General features: G+C 40.2%; 1 protein-coding gene across 1 annotated transcript in view; it reads left to right on the top strand.

Annotated features, from left to right (window-relative positions):
• Window positions 1-12,649: 12,649 nt before the first annotated feature.
• crhr1 (corticotropin releasing hormone receptor 1) overlaps window positions 12,650-16,430 on the top strand; it is a 132,078-nt gene continuing 128,297 nt past the window's right edge. Inside the window, exon 1 of the mRNA XM_046866691.1 lies at window positions 12,650-13,677. Coding sequence (XP_046722647.1) covers window positions 13,654-13,677 — 24 coding nt within the window. The 5' untranslated portion in view covers window positions 12,650-13,653. The remainder of the gene's footprint in view (window positions 13,678-16,430) is intronic.

The following is a 16,430-nucleotide window of genomic DNA, read 5'->3' as shown; positions in this document are numbered from 1 at the left end:
CTTCAAACTACCCTCTCAGGTGATAAGGACTTTTTACACTTGCATCATTGAGAGCGTTCTGGCAGGTAGCATCACTTCCTGATTCAAGAACAGCACAATGCAGGACAGACAAGCCCTCCAGAGCGTGGTGCCGTAAGCTGAACATACCATCCACACCGAGCTCCCAGACCTGCAGGACATCTACAGCCCCTGATGCCGGACCAGGGCCAGGAAGATTGTGAGGGACCTTGGCCACCCCAACAATGGACTCTTTTGTCTGTTACATTCTGGGAAGCGCTTCCGCTTATTAAAAGCAAACACAGAGAGAATGAGGAGGAGCTTCTTCCCACAGGACATTCAGAGTTTAAACCAGGAGACACTCAGGAACTAGCACCCAGGCTTCTCTCTCCCTCTCACTTTTCCTTCACTAAACAATTCTTTCTGCACACAATTTCTGCACTATTTATAAGACACCTTAACTCTGGACTGTCAATTTAACTCTGGACTTGCACAGCACAGTGTCACTTTATGCCACATTATACTGCTCATGGACACTTTAAGGACAACTCACACAAATCCCTGGCAATTAAATTTTCTAGGGTGGGTGTGTGTGTATGTGTGTGTGTGTGTGTGTATATACAGTACAGACCAAAAGTTTGGACACACCTTGTGTGTCCAAACTTTTGGTCTGTACTGTATATATATTATATATACAGTACAGACCAAAAGTTCATATATATTATATATACAGTACAGACCAAAAGTTTGGACACACCTGTTTATTCAAAGAGTTTTATTTATTTTCATGACTATGAAAATTGTAGAGTCACACTGAAGGCATCAAAACTATGAATTAACACATGTGGAATTATATACATAACAAAAAAGTGAACTGAAAACATGTCATATTGTAGGTTCTTCAAAGTAGGCATCAAGAGAATGCCAAGAGTGTGCAAAGCAGTAATCTAAGCAAAAGGTGGCTACTTTTTTATTGGAATTTGATTTGATTATTATTATTATTATTATTATTATTATTATTATTATTATTATATGTTCCCTAAAAAAAGGAATTGCAACAGGTGTTAATAGAAATCCATATGGCCAGGAACGTCTCTAGGTTATGTATGTAACCCTAGTTCCCTGAGGGAACGAGACACTACGTTTAAACGCTTTGCGAATGCTTCGCGTTGTCCATGCTCTGAATCACATGTGAAATCCAGTCAATAGGCAAGTCTTGACTTCAACGGCGGGCGACGTCGCGTAAACCAGGAAGCTACAAAATGGCTGAGCGATGGTCAAAGGGGTGGACCAGTCTGCAGCATTGCAAATGTCCTGTAGGGGAACCCCTGCGGACCAGGCAGTAGAGGCCGCTATACTCCGGGTTGAATGAGCCTCGACTCCGAAAGGAGTGGGCAGACCAGAGGAATCATAACGTTTTAATGGCATCCACTATCCATCTGCTGAGAGTCTGCTTATTGGCAGGAAAACCTTTCCTATTAGGGCAATAGCAGACAAACAGCTGCTCTGACTTTCTTCACGGACTCGTCCTGTGGATTCATGTATCCAGTGCTTGCAAAATGACAGGTCATAAGGGAGCCGTAGGCACCTTAGGCACATACCCAGATTTAGGGTAGAGAAAGGCACTGGCCATGCCAGAGTTAAAACTCCAATGAGAGACAGGGCCCCAGACAGAGTCTATAGGTCCCCGACCCTATTAAGGGTCTTAAGGGCAGGCGATGTAGAATAAGCCGCGATAGCGGACACGTAAACCTTCAGGGTGAACGGGGCCAACCCGTGCCAAACTCTTCCTGTAGGAACTCCAGAACTGAACCAACCGGGCAGTTGACTGGGTCTAACTGGTGGTGCTCACACCATGTGGTAAACAGCAGCATACAACCTCCTCGTGGAGGGAGCTCTGAAATGGAGGATGGTCTCAACTACCTCAGTAGAGAGACCAGCTGCTAGAAACTGTGCCCCCTCAGGGGCCAAAGCCACTTCCATAACTCTGGGCGGGGGTGAACTGCCTGCAAGAGGAGATCTCTCCTGGGAGGAATTTTCAAAGGAGGTCCCTCGGGGAGGGACAGCAGGTCCATAAACCACAGTCTGCCCGGCCAATGAGGTGCCACCAGGAGAAGATGTACTCTTTCCCAGGACTCCCAGGAGCAGTGCGATATGAGAGAAGGCATACAGACCTCGGCCATGTCTGTACCATGGCGTCCAGTCCCAGTGGGGCTGGGTAAGAGAGAGAGAACCAGAGGGACAGTGTGAAATCTCCAGAGTCACAAACAGATTCACCTGGGTTTTGTAATATCCCCACTGGTGGTTGATGTATGAGACCACTGACATGTTGTCCATATGGACCAGCACGTGGCGATCTCTCAGGTCTCGGAGGAAGTGTTTTAGTGCTAGAAGCACCGCCATCATCTCCAGGCAGTTTATGTGCCATGAACGATGTAACTTGTTCCACCGACCTTGGACAGAGGGGGCACTTATGCACCCGCCGAGCAACCCCAACAGAGTGGCAAAGAAGGTATTGCTTAAATGCCACCAACTGCTTTGTGACTCCTGAAACCTGTCAACCACTGCGTCCACCACATCGCCAAAGAGGCCAGATGTAGCTATCGGGGCATTCGGCAGAAAAGCCCTGTCCCTGTTGGGAATCTCCATCAGGGTGAGCGACAGATGCCTTTCTGTCATTACTAAAGCTGATATTGACCGACCTACGGCCCACGTTGTGTCCTTGGTGGCCCTAAGGGTTAGGTCATCAGTGTGATGTAACTCCTTAATATCACCCCAGAGCTAAAACGCTTGTCCAACTCTCGCAGCAGGTCGGCCTGGTATGCCTGCAACACACTCATAGTGTGGAGGCAGCCCGCGACCTGGCCTACTGGCGCGTAAGCCTTACCTACTAAGGCTGAAGTGGCTTTCAACGGCCTAGTAGGCAATACTCGGGAGATGCAACACCTGGGAAGAGATAGCCAGCTAGGGTCTCTTCGACACTGGTCATCTCCCCATAGTCGCACTCCTTAAACTCTATGTCAGCGTACAGCGAAGTTTGCAGGGAAAAGGCACGGGCCACATATGGGGTCTCCCAGGACCTGGACACCTCAGTAAGGAGTCCGTGAGCTCGCTAACTTCCAAAATTCCTTCCTTCTCGGAGGAAGAAACCCGGAGCTCTGCGTCACACGCGCCAGGAGAAGAAAACATCGAAGTGAGTGCTTTCCTTGGGGAACAGGAGCTCGGCCCAACAGGGGAGGCTGGAGAGGACTCATCCATCTCCATGCCTTCTGCTAGGTTGGCCTGCAAGCCGCACGACCTTCAGTGCCGCTTCGCCTCGCCAGGAGCGGGACCTAAACCGCGAGGGAGCTCACTCACCTCGAAGTGTGATCTCCGGGTGCGTATAGCCAAACACCAACAGCACGGACAATCATCTCTCTCTCAAGAGCCGATTGAGCATGCCATTTTGTAGCTTCCTGGTTTAGGATCCGATGATGTCACGACTTGCCTATTGGCCGGATTTCACACATGATTCAGTAGACAACGCGAGGCGTTCGATGCAGCTCGAGTTCCTGAAAGGGAATTGCTCTACCCCATTCACACTATGAAAATTTTTCCTGGAGGAAAATCAGCATGCAGTACAATTAAAAACAGGGTTGCCAGTTTGAGTTTGTTCCAAATACTGTGAAGCCGCCAAGATTTGGTCTACAGTAAACAATCTGAATTATAATTCCCACAAAATGACAAAGTGTACACTTCTGTTTGCCAAATATTAAATGTTTTATGATCCTAACAACTCAATTTGCAATAAATTAGCAATATTTGAATAAATACTAGATCTCCACATTTATTAATTCTGGTTCCATTTATAGGAATTTTATTAGGCCCCTGATAGGCTGCATCAGGTGTGACACATAACTAAATAAGGTCTAATCATATACAAAAAACAGCATCCCCTAATTCATGATATACTATCCTGTAGCATAAGTTTGATAGTTTCTAGAGTTTAATAGTCACTGGAGATATTGATGGAAGTAATGTTCTAATGAATGCTAGCCTGCCCCATCAAATCTATGGGCACCAGCTGTTGCTGCTGCTATAGAAGATACAAACCTCTGTAAACCCTGTTAGTAAATCAGCTTGAGTATGTTTTGTGGAAATCATCAAGTGTAAATCAGGGTCTTAGTGTGAATCTCATCAAGCTGAATGAGGGCATGGTACAGAGATTGCAAATTTAAAGTCTTTAAAGTATAGATATACTTATAGATGTTTTTTTTATTTATTTTAATTTTTTTTAACACTTCCAGATAAACAAGATTTCTGTCTGACTCCTCTGTGATTACTAGTCTACTGACTGTATCTAAGTTGGTTTTATTATAGGGATTAGATTGCAGCACCATTATTGTCTGTTAATCAAATAGCTGTAAATCAAGTATTAATGTATGTGGCAGACGGCTGAGGTAGTTTTAGACTTACTGCAACATATGATTATGGTGATGGTGGCATGTCCGTGTCTGTGCAGCCAGTCTGCAAATAGAAATCCGTGAGTTCTTCATTTTATATAATGTCTATCCTCGGGTCATCAAAATCTATCAGCACATTAGATGAAAAGCCTTTGGGCAGGAAAATAACTCGTAAAAGGAGACTATCTGGACAGATTTGCTGAATTGATTCAGTAATATCTCATGCATTATGCAGTTTGCCGGCTTAAAAGTTTTATTATATGAAGCATGGACAAAAGAGAAGACTAATGTTTAAGAAGGATTCCTGAAATCTCTGTGTGTGTGTGTGTGTGTGTGTGTGTGTGTGTGTGTGTGTGTGTGTGTGTGTGTGTGTGTGTGTGTGGAAAAAAATTGATCTTATTCATAGAACTGGGTTACAATGATCAGAAACTTGGAAAATAAGGTGTTGACAATATTTTACTCTAGTTACTGAGTGTGTGTGTGTGTGTGTGTGTGTGTGTGTGTGTGTGTGTGTGTGTGTGCGTGCGTTTGTGTGTTTGTGTGTGCATGTTCTTTATAGACTTTGTCGCTGGGCAGTAAACTCTCCCAATTTGCCATTATGATTTCTGATGAGTTTCTGTACAAGTAGCTCTTTGTGAGGACCAAATGAGTCCTCAAAATGATTGTGTCAATTGGCTCCATAATCATCAAGTCCTGAGAAGAGTATTATGTTACAGACTAAAAGACATGCCTACATTGCCATATATGGATTGAGACATGCCTACATTGCCATATATGGATTGAGACATGCCTACATTGCCATGTTTGGATTCAGACATGCCTACATTGCCATATATGGACTAAGACACTCCTACCCTGCCATGTATGGACTTAGGCATAAATATACTGTTTAATTTAAAATATATTACAATATTTTCTTCTGGCAAGGTTAAGGTTTGGGTTAGATGTAGCATTTATTAACTATAGGAATTATTAGGATAAAAACTCTTCACAAATTGTGTTTTTTTTTGTGTATGAGGATTAAAAAAAGACTAAATGTCCCCATAATGATAGGAGTGTCACACATCTTCACAAAAATACTGTTTTTTAAATGTATATTAGAAAAAGTCCCACTGAAGTGAATTTTCGAGTCAGATTTAAAAATAGCATTAATTATGTCAATGGAAGGCCCCTTAAAAAGGAACAAATTGTGTTCTCCTCAGAGGACATTATTCTTAGGCATGGCCTCGGACACAACACCACTCATAAATCAAACTAAAAAAAAGTCACACTTGATGTATTTATAGTACACAAACATTTACACATGGCATTCCATGCTGGGATCATTTCCTTTTGAGTGACATGTTGCGGTATACAGTATAGCCTACACACTCTCTCGAACACTCCAGAGGGAACATGTGCACCCAGCAGGATGTCATGAAGACTAATGTCATGAAGCTGCTCAATACAGTCAATATTGTATCTTTATCTTAAATTAGTCATAGCCAGTGGTGGAAATTGCATAACCCCATTAAGTCACAACTTATTATTCAGTTATTCATGTTAATAGAGTATTATCCAGAATCTACAATGAATTATTCAATAGTTCAGAAATTGCTGATGTTTTTGATTTGCACTTACTACAGTCTCTGGATTAAAATGAGCAGCGGGCCTCAACCTGACACACAGGCTATGGTAACTTGAAAAAACACTATATGCAACCATGATATACAGAAAAGCAACACAGAACACCCAGCAACAAGGTGAAAGGGCCTCATCAGCTAAGCGCCACATCAGGTTCCACTTTTGTCAGTCAAGAACTGAAACCTGAGGCAGCAGGAGACCCAGGCTTACTGAGGCTATATGCATATAATTCCAGTCAAATTTCAAAACATATTTTTGGGGCTTTTTTCCCCCACATTAACAGTGTTTTTGTTCAGAGTTTTTTAAACAATCTCCCAAGTGAATACATTTGAAATACTGTTTTTTTTTTTATTGTAATGTCGAGTGAGCAAATGGAGATATTGTGATTGAGTCATGTGATGATTTTATCTAAAAACAAAAAAGATGGTGGACTATGTTTGTACTGCAGTCGATATTTGATATAAATATCAAAGAATAATGACACTTGCAATATTCACTCTCAATGGCATCAATTCGAAGAGACAGAAAGTGTTGGATAGAAATGATGCAGACCAAAGATTCTTGCAAATACAGAAGCTTAAGCATTTTAAAGAAGCTTGAGTATGGATGAGCCAGTGTATGTGGAGTGCGTTTTAAAACTAAAAAGAATTTCATATCAGTTAGGGTTAATGTGGCTGTAACCTAAAAGCTGAAGATCAGCACATATAAGTCTAAGTATGTCCTACTTGTACTTCTTGTACTAACGCAAAGCACCCTGTTAGAGATAGATATGGTATGGGAATTAGTAAAGGTACAATAATAGAGAGTGCGAGGCAGTGGTCTTATGAAACAAAAGAATAGAATTCAAGCAATATTGATTTCGTTGAATTTCTAAAATTGATTGCCATTTGATTTTAGAACTTTGTACGATTCTCATATAAAGTCATGTAAAGTGCATTCATGATGTGCAGGTTTGACAACAGACGCTGGACATTAACTGTAGGATAAAAGGTCTAAATGAACCAAGGATGCCTGAATAGGTACCGATGGTGGCACTGAAGTGTTAGCAAAATTGGCCCAAATTTGGTCAGGATGTCCCTTAGACCAGTGGTCCCCAACCCCTGGGCCACGGACCAGGCACCGGTCCATGGGTCAATTGGTACTGGGCTGCACAGAAAGAATACATAACTTTTTATTTATTATTTGATTCTGAACGATGTTCTATTTTGGAAAACTACTGGATTTTCTCCACCACATATTGATGCATGTCAAGATGCTTGCCTCGGTCACATGTCTTACCTACAGCCGCTACCTTCTTAAAGAGGCTGCTCTGCCCGCTAACGCATAATACATTACCGCTAAATTGAAACCCCCAAGCAAGCAAAATGAACAAAAAACAACACAATGGATTTACGTTTATTACTATATTTAGAAAATACCAGTTTTTATGCCGGCCCTATCATTTTATTTTGTTGTATTTATCCACCTTAAAGGCCAGTTCGTCTGACATTAATCCGGTCCGTGGTGCAAAAAAGTTTGGGGACCGCTGCCTTAGACCCTCCCAATCAGTGTGCCAATTTTCACAACTCAATCAATTGTCATAGACCACATATCCAGAAAATAATTCATCAAAAGAATAAGAAGAAGCACCTTTGGTGCACCATTAGTACTGGGATGCATAATAATGAAGAAAGAATATAGAAATTCTGTCATTCTTAAGTCAAAATTTGATTTGCCTGTAAGATGCTCTCAAAATTCTAAAGTTGGAAAAGAGCATTTCTTGATTGCCTCCCTTCAGTTACATTTCTCTTAATGGCCTGCCTATGGCTCTAATAAGACAGAACCTAATGAGATGAAACATCAACACCCATTGCTGCATTTTTTTTATTTAATAAATTAAAAATAGCAAAATGTGTCCACTTTAATGCATTTTTGCAGATGTTTGTTAATGAACAAGCAAAGAAGGCTTTAATAATATCAGAAAATGCCATAACAGCTTCTAAGAGATGTGTGTGAAAGAGAGAGAAAGAGAAAGAGAGAGAGAGAGAGAGAGAGAGAGAGAGAGAGAGAGAGAGAGAGAGAGAGAAAAAAAGAAAGACAGAAAAGTGTGCTATGTCTTCCAAAAACGAGTGCTTCTGTGACATGCTGGGGGTTAGTTATTACTGAAATATATAGAAATATAGTCTCATACAGTGTGAAATTACGTTTAAAAGCCTGAGTGTGTTTTTTTTACCTTTATATATTTTCATTTAATTTCATTAAGAAAACAACATGCAAAATTGATTAGCCAACAGATAAAAAGACCTTTGACAGATACAGGCAGTATGTACAGGTAGGAGTGTCATCAAAGTGCATCTTACCTGAATTAACATCACAACATTCATTATTCTAATCATTATTCAAGGCTCATAAAAATTATCAAAGGAACTTTATTGTCATAAAAAAAGAAATTCTTATATTTGCTCAGCATTTTACAGAACATTGTTTAAAAAAAAGTTGATGTTTATTTCCCTCAAAGCTTGTGCATGTACTGAATGTACATATACACTAAAATGAGAATAGTGGTTTTGGTATTGCTATTAGGCAGCAAGTAACATTTTGTACTGTACTCAAAGTTGATGTGTTAAAAGCAGGAAAATTGGACAAGCGTAATTATGTCCAAGCAAGTGGTCCAAGGAAGGAACAGTGCTGAACAAGGGAGAGGGTCATGGGCAGCCAAAGCTCATTGATTGATACACATGGGGAGCAAAGCCTGGCCCATGTGGTCCAATCCAAGAGAAACTGTAGAGCTACTTAAGCTTAAATTAGTGAAGAAGTAAATGTTGTTAATGGTTGACAAGTCAGAACTGTTACAGAAGTAAAAAAAAAAAAAACATTAGGCAGGTGGTCTTAATGTTATGCCTGCTCAGTGGCCATAAAGTTATGCCTGGTCTGTGTTCACTAAAGCAAGTAAGGTCAATATAATATATATACTTTGTGCCCTGGCCTTGCACTAGTATAATTGAAGAATTACTGGTGATGGCTCATTCTTTTTTGTGTGTACCACTTCCCTTACCTAAACATTCATCAGAAACACTTAAAATCTCTGAAAGACAGCAAATATTTCACAAGAATTTAGAATGAGGTTATTCTAAACTGAAGGGCAGGTGGTTTTGAATCAATACTGACCTCTAACATACAAAAAAGCCCATGCTCACACACAGATGGAGAGAATCTGCTGAAATGGAAATCTTCCAGGTGGTGTTCATGGTGTTGTCGTCCGTATACATGGAGAACATACAGTAGGTAGTGAACCAACATTAATACTGTATGTAAAGGAAACATTAGAGCAGCTGAGGTAGCGCTTATTACGTAATAGTAGCAAATTGATTATTGATTTTGTTTTGTTTTTTTGCTTTGTCCTTGAGTCAGTTTGTGTACAAGTGATATTAATCAGGCAAATCATGCTTTTTGAGGCAAGTGATGATTCAGGGTTGCATTTTAGAATTCACAATGCTAATCTGGTGTGTATGCTACATTTCTTTACTAAAAACTAAGTACTTTTTGTAAGATCCAATCATACTGCAAAGATACAATGCCTATAATCATGTAGTGTAAAAGTCAAGAGCTTCATCTATTGTTCACATCAAATATCAGAATGTGTACAAATGCTGGCATGGTTTTTTGTCATTTGAGTATTTTAGAAACGTGATTTTGGGAGATTTTTATGCCAATAGTAGTTCAAAATGTTTACACAGAATGGTGAGGGACAAAAACACATCCAGCTATCATCAGTTTTTGATGCACTTCCTTATTAATGTAAAAGGTCAAAATATAATGCTCAGATTGGTTCAAGTAATCACTCTTTCCATCCATGCTGAGCAAAAAAGCATTTCACCAAAGAATATTGAGGCATATTGGCTACAAGAGGATTTTTTTTTCTTCAGATTACTTTTTCATTCTATACATTCGCTAGGCTCCTCTCTGCATTCCTCCAGACATCAGCAATCATGAATTTCCTTCTGCATCCATAGGTGAGTCAGAGATTATATCTCTGCCTCAAATAATGTGACTGGGAAAGGGGAAAAAAAACGTTCCTGTTTCGATATGTGTTCGCCCTCACACTGAATGAAGCATAAAGATGAAAATTCAGCACACATGTCTGTTCTGGAGGTATCATTAATCCTAGCTGTGCACAAATATCTGCAGACATTTCTGAGTGCAAAATAAAGAGTAGGCATTCTCAAGACACTGGGACTTCCTCAATTAACAAGCTGCAATGTGAAAAATAAATGAAGCAGGATCCGCTAGAAAAGTTCTTTCAGGAAATGCTCTACAGGGAGATATTTAATGGACTGTTTGTTTTCTGTAAGTCAGTTTGATTAGCTATTAGAATAGAAGAGATTTCAGAGAAGTCGCAGTTCAGCAAAAAAGGAAAAATCATGCCGATTTTACATTTGTTATTCATTTAGAAGGCCTTGGTTGGCTTGTTTGGTTAAATGTATAAACCTTGAGGTTGACATATCAAACTCAAGAGCCACTTTCGGCCCGTGGATACATTTTATCCGGCTCACGAGGTAATATCATATTTCAATTATAACTGGCAAAGTTTCACAGTGTGGGTGCTGCACAATTTCCGCCCTTCATCCCTGAAACGATTCCCCATACCTTCTTACATGCTACTCTTCATGTTGGGAAGTACATATCTATGTGAGCAACCTTTCTCTATTCTGGAGATGAACAGAAGACCAAACAGAAGTCCTCTAACTCAGTGGTCCCCAACCTTTTTTGCACCACAGACCGGATCGATGTCGGGCAATATTTTTCACGGACCGGCCTTTAAGGTGTGGCGGATAAATACAACAAAATAAAATGATACAGTATTTTCTAAATATAATAATAAACGTGAATCCACTGTGTTGTTAGTTCATTTTGCTAGCTTGGGGGTTTTAATTTAGCAGTAATGTATTATGTGTTAGCGGCCGGAGCAGCCTCTTTAAGAAGGTAGCGGATGTAGGTAAGACATGTGACCGAGGCATCTTGACCTGCATCAAGAGTTAGTCATAGACAGATGTGTGGCGGAGAGAATCCGGTAATATTCCAAAATAAAACATCGTTCAGAATCAGATAATAAATGAAATGGAAATAATGTTATCTATTCTTGCTGTGCGTCCCGGTACCAAATGACCCACGGACAGGTGCCGGTCCACGGACCAGGGGTTGGGGACCACTGCTTTAACTGATGCACACATTCACTCTATCCTGAGAGTACCCCCAACACAGAACCAAACCCCAAACATTAATGAACTGACAGCCAAGAATATGGCAAAGATGGCAAAGTATCTCGCTCAGGCAAATTTGCATAAGAGCAGAATATACTGCTTTTAATTTGGGTTTTACTTTCACACTTTATTTTGTATATTTTTATTTATTACATGTTGACAGTCTTTGGCCTCTACTTAGACCCAGTATTTAATTTTGGGCCCCTTGAGTGTGTTGACACAGGGAATTTGGTTCCTGCTGTTGGTGACTCTTTAAAAGTACAGACTTAAATAACAAATTATTTTCCGACAATATGAGTCTTAAATAGAACACAATATACAGAGTATATGACAGATCAGTAATGTACATAATGTGTGAACGTGCACGGTAGTGCAAAAAAACAGTATTTCTGCGTACTGTACCTTATTTGTTGTGTGTGCGTGCGCATCAGCGTGTGTTTTCCCCGTCCTCGCGGCCGCTTAGCGCGTGCAGCATAGCTCGTGCGCATCGCGCATCGAGTCCCCACGCTCGCGCTCCGTCACCGTCTGAGAAAGCGCGCGCGCGCTCGCAAAACCGCTTACACACTTTTTAGTTTTGAACGCATTGACTTACAACCACACAGATTCTTATTAGGCACCAGAGTCTCATGCTGCAGACCTCAGACTGTTTATTACCAAGTCCATATCATCTCCATGGTGGTCTGCTTTCCCAAAGGCACGCTGTCTAATGCGGCACGAGAGTTTGACAGACTGTTCAGCCCACCACGGAAGAATAATAACGCAAGAAATGCGCTTTTAAAATCATAAGGTCTCTAAAATATGATGCGTGAAAAGAGTCGAAAAAACTTTTCCTTATTCCAGTGACTTAAGTGTGGTTTTAACATGCGGTTGGAGATGCGTGGTATTAAATATTGATTTTAAAAATGCAATGTAGGATTCATGCAAATAGATTTCTGTAGCCTTTAAGCAGGCTGTTACACGTCCAGGCTTTCATATACAGCGTGCATAAGGAGAGCACGAGCTAATTAAGAAGAGAGCAAGGCTGCAGTTGCAGGATATTTGATTGTTTGTAATGTGAATAGGTCACATAATGACTTCCTGATACTCACGGGATTTGTTTAGAGGTTGACGTGGGTAATTCTGTGCAGTAAGTCTGCACGTACTGCAGGTTGAGCCCATTTTTAATACACTATTATAATAGGAATAATAAAATAATAATAAAAATAATAATGATAATTATTGTTATTATCATTGTTATTAATTCATTCATTAATATTAAAATTATTATTACTAAGCGATTCCCTCCGAATGCACAATTGCAATATTGCGCTAGGAAAATCCACGTGCTTGTGGCGTGAGAAGCAAACGCTCGCGAGCGTCGTCACTGCAAGAAAAAAAAAGGCGCGTGAGCGAGCGAGCGAGCGAGTGAGTAAGAGCGCGCGCGCAAGAGAGAGCGAGCAAACGACCAAAAGAGCCGAACCGGTGGAACTGGCGAGGGAAGTACGGCGCATTAGGATCCTGCTGTAAACCAGCCGAGCGTTTCACAGATTCTACGCTTTAGAAAATCATTCCTCATCTTCCCCCTCATCACTGTTTGGTTGATGCATATATTAGTTTATTTATGTATTGCTGTCTCGCGGATCCTTAGCGTTCGCACGCGCGGAGAGCGCGTCCACGCAGCGAGCGCTTCGTCACGTCTCTCGGTTATAACCTGCGTACGAATGCAGAGCAAGGAGTTCAGGAGAGACTGACAGAGCGCACAAGAACGGTGGAAAGATTTTTTTTTAAAGGAAGAAGAGCATCTAAAGAGAGAGAGAGAGAGAGAGAGAGAGAGGGGTGGGTCGAAACTGCATGCATGCAACGGAAAAGTTCGTTCTATTGCTAGAGGATTAAAACAACAACAAAAAAAAAACACAAACACAGATATTTGTTGAAGGGGGGACACCTCCGCGCTGTGAAGGACACAACTGAGTGCTGAAGCGCACACATGCATGGACAGTCAGTGAGGATTTGGAGACGTTCATTGCGCACGAGACCGAGGATTCCCCTCCAACCAGAGCAAGGGGGAAAAATCAGGCAAATGCAATTAAGCTTTCAGTAAGATGTGAGCCTGAAGAAGCACACTGCTTTCCCTGAGCAGCATTCTTTGACAAGCTCTTTTATGAATCCATCATCATAGATCTTAAGCTTTCATCCACACCGAGTTGGAACATGTAGAAGTGACTGAAGACGAGGAGAAGGAGACACTCTTATACCTCTGCTTGCTTGCTTGCTTGCTTGCTTGCTTGCTTTAGATAGTCTCTAGATAGACTTAGTGGGCTCTTCTCTGCGTTCCTTCACCTGTGAGACATTGAGGAGACATTTCAGCGATCATGCATTTCCTCTTGCATCCTCAGGTGAGTCTGAGAATTCAGTTCTGCCTCAAATAATGCGATTGGATAAATACAAACAAGACACACTTTGAAGAAAATCTAGAGCATGTGTCAGTTGTGGAGGCATCATTAATATTAGCTTTGTACAAATGTTTTAATGTAAACACAGCCATGATTTAAGTCATGCAGGGGGCAAAGAAATGTGAGTAGCAGCTGAAACTTTCATAATTAGCATCTTCAATGTGCAAAAATGAATGAAGGATCTGCCAGGATCTGCCTTGGAGCGTTCTTCCAGGAACCTCTGGAGGCATGTTTACGAGAGATTTAATGAGCGTTTTGCTTGCTGAAGCTCAGTTTTGTTGGCTATAAGAACATTACAGAGATATAGATGCTATGGGGTTATTGTGCATTTTGATACTAAGATGGGACTTGTAGCTTTGAAGGACTTGTGAGGTTAAATCTATAATCCGTAAAGGTTCTTCACTTGTTCTCCGGGGGCCTTTGGGTTTTACTCTTTGAGGGTCTTTTTAATTGATGCACTTGGATCCTTTTTTTTTCCATTAAGAGTTCTTTTGCTGTCTTTTTTCCAATTAAAGTTTCTTTCTTTCTTTCTTTCTTTTTTTCTTGCTTTCTCTTCATGCTTTCAATCCTTTATTTTTTCCTTGATTTTTTTAATTGTCACTCTAGGTTTCTTTCCTCCTTCCCTTCCTTCCTTTATTTCTTCCTTTCTTACTTTCCTTCACTTCTTTTATTTTCTTTCTTTGATGACTTTTTATTGTTCCTTTAGGTTTCTTCCTCCCTTCCTTACATGTTTCTTACACTTTTTCCTTTAGCGATTCTAACAATCTTTATTCAGACCTCTCTCTCTCTCTCTCTCTCTCTCTCTCTCTCTCTCTCTCTCTCTCTCTCTCTCTCCATTTATTCCATGTTTTTTATATGCTATAATGCAATAGCAGTGGATGTGTTTCATGCATTATACAGGAGCAGAAGGGTTTTCTTATAAATATCACATCTCACTGAATATTAATTGACTGATGAAGACATAATTATCAGGTATGTGTATGTGTGTGTGTGTGTGCGTGTGTGTGTGTGTGTGTGTGTGTGCGTGTGTGTGTGTGTTTGTTTTAGACATATCTAAGAAAAAAGTTGTAATTAAATGAAATATTAGATATTACCAATGGTAAGCATGAAAACGAATAATTAAATGAAGTATATTGGGTTATTTTGTCCATCACTTCCACCTTTTGTGTCATTTATATCGTATCTGTCTGTCATTCAAATGCTGCATTTCATACATTTAAACTCCCTCATTTGAGTTGTGTCCAACTATAAAGCTTTGGTAAGCAAAGTTTGGATTTTTATATTTTCAAGATCTTAGGGGGGAAAAAAGCTTTTCCTTTTGACCAAAATGCAAAAATGCACTTTCTATCCATCACAAGCGTAAAAAACGATTCCATCCTATGTTTTTGTCATACCGTTTCACGACCCCTGTCAACAAGATTGGGATTGATCTGCTCTTTTGTCGAAGCATGCACTGCTGTTTCTTGACCTTGAGGTCGTGACCCCAAGTGGACATGCTATTTTAACCAGTCTATTATATATAATGTAATTTTATTCATATATATAAACGTGATTTATAGAATATTTAGTAATAAATCAATGTCAGTCAGATCATTGATTTTAACAATGTCCATTGTCTCATTGTTCACTTATTAAAATATGTGCGTATTTATTCCTGATGAGGAAGTCTGGGGCAACTGTGGCATGGAAAATCTTTCCCAAATGGTATGAGGAAAAAACCTTGAAGGGAACCGGACTTAAAGGGGATCCCATCCTCTAATCCCATCCTCTAATCACACCTCAAGTGTGATTTATAAATCATTGAAATATTACAAACACTGGAGAGAGAAAAAATATCATGAGCATTACGTGTGTGATTATGAGTAATGCCCTTTACAGTCACTTGGAGTTGGGGAACCAGGTGCTCCTGAGCAACTCATAAATTAGCTCAACATCTGAGATCATTATAGATTCAACACCAACTCCTCCTTGCCTGAGCCTTTAAATATTCATTGAGGAAGAAACAGTATATGTAGAATGTTATTTTAAGAATTGATTAAGGGGTTGTTTAATGCCAAAGTCCAATGTCCGAAATCTTCATGTGTTATGGAATTGAATTGACTTTTATATTAGAATGGCTATTTAAAATAAACATTTTTAAAGAAACCTATTTTGCAAAACAAGTTTATGGTTTTCTATGAAAAATGTTATAACTTTTTCTCCGAACAACACCTGAATATATTTCAGTCTTTAGCATACTCAAGCAGTACACGCCTGGTCTGTCTGAATACTTGATTATGATTGGCTGAAAGTGTGTGTTTAAACTGTTAGACTGATAGATTTTTTATTGTTATTTTGCTCCATTGGTAAATGTATTTTCAAAAATTATAACAAATTCAAAATTCATAAGTGGCTTAAAGGTCAAATCAGGTTTCACTCCTGTCAGCCAAGTGGCCACAGAATCACTGAAATTGTTCAGTGAAAGATTACAACTGGCTTCATGCTCATCTCCGCCCCTGTGTAGGATAAAATTAATGGATGGATAGAAATTCATAGGGTCTTTATTATTCCATGGTCTTTCATTACCAATCCACATATGCCCTAAATTCACACTCAGCCTTTTAAGACTTAACCTGGCATTATGTCTATGTTATTGCAAAGACTTAAACCCAATCAGCTTGCTTCCCCTCTGACATCTCCTCTGTCATTACGGCCAA

Source organism: Silurus meridionalis, chromosome 14 (assembly GCF_014805685.1).
Source record: "Silurus meridionalis isolate SWU-2019-XX chromosome 14, ASM1480568v1, whole genome shotgun sequence".
Lineage (NCBI taxonomy): Eukaryota > Metazoa > Chordata > Actinopteri > Siluriformes > Siluridae > Silurus > Silurus meridionalis.
The sequence above is the reverse complement of the archived record's forward strand: the minus strand, read 5'-3'. Positions and strand labels throughout refer to the sequence as shown.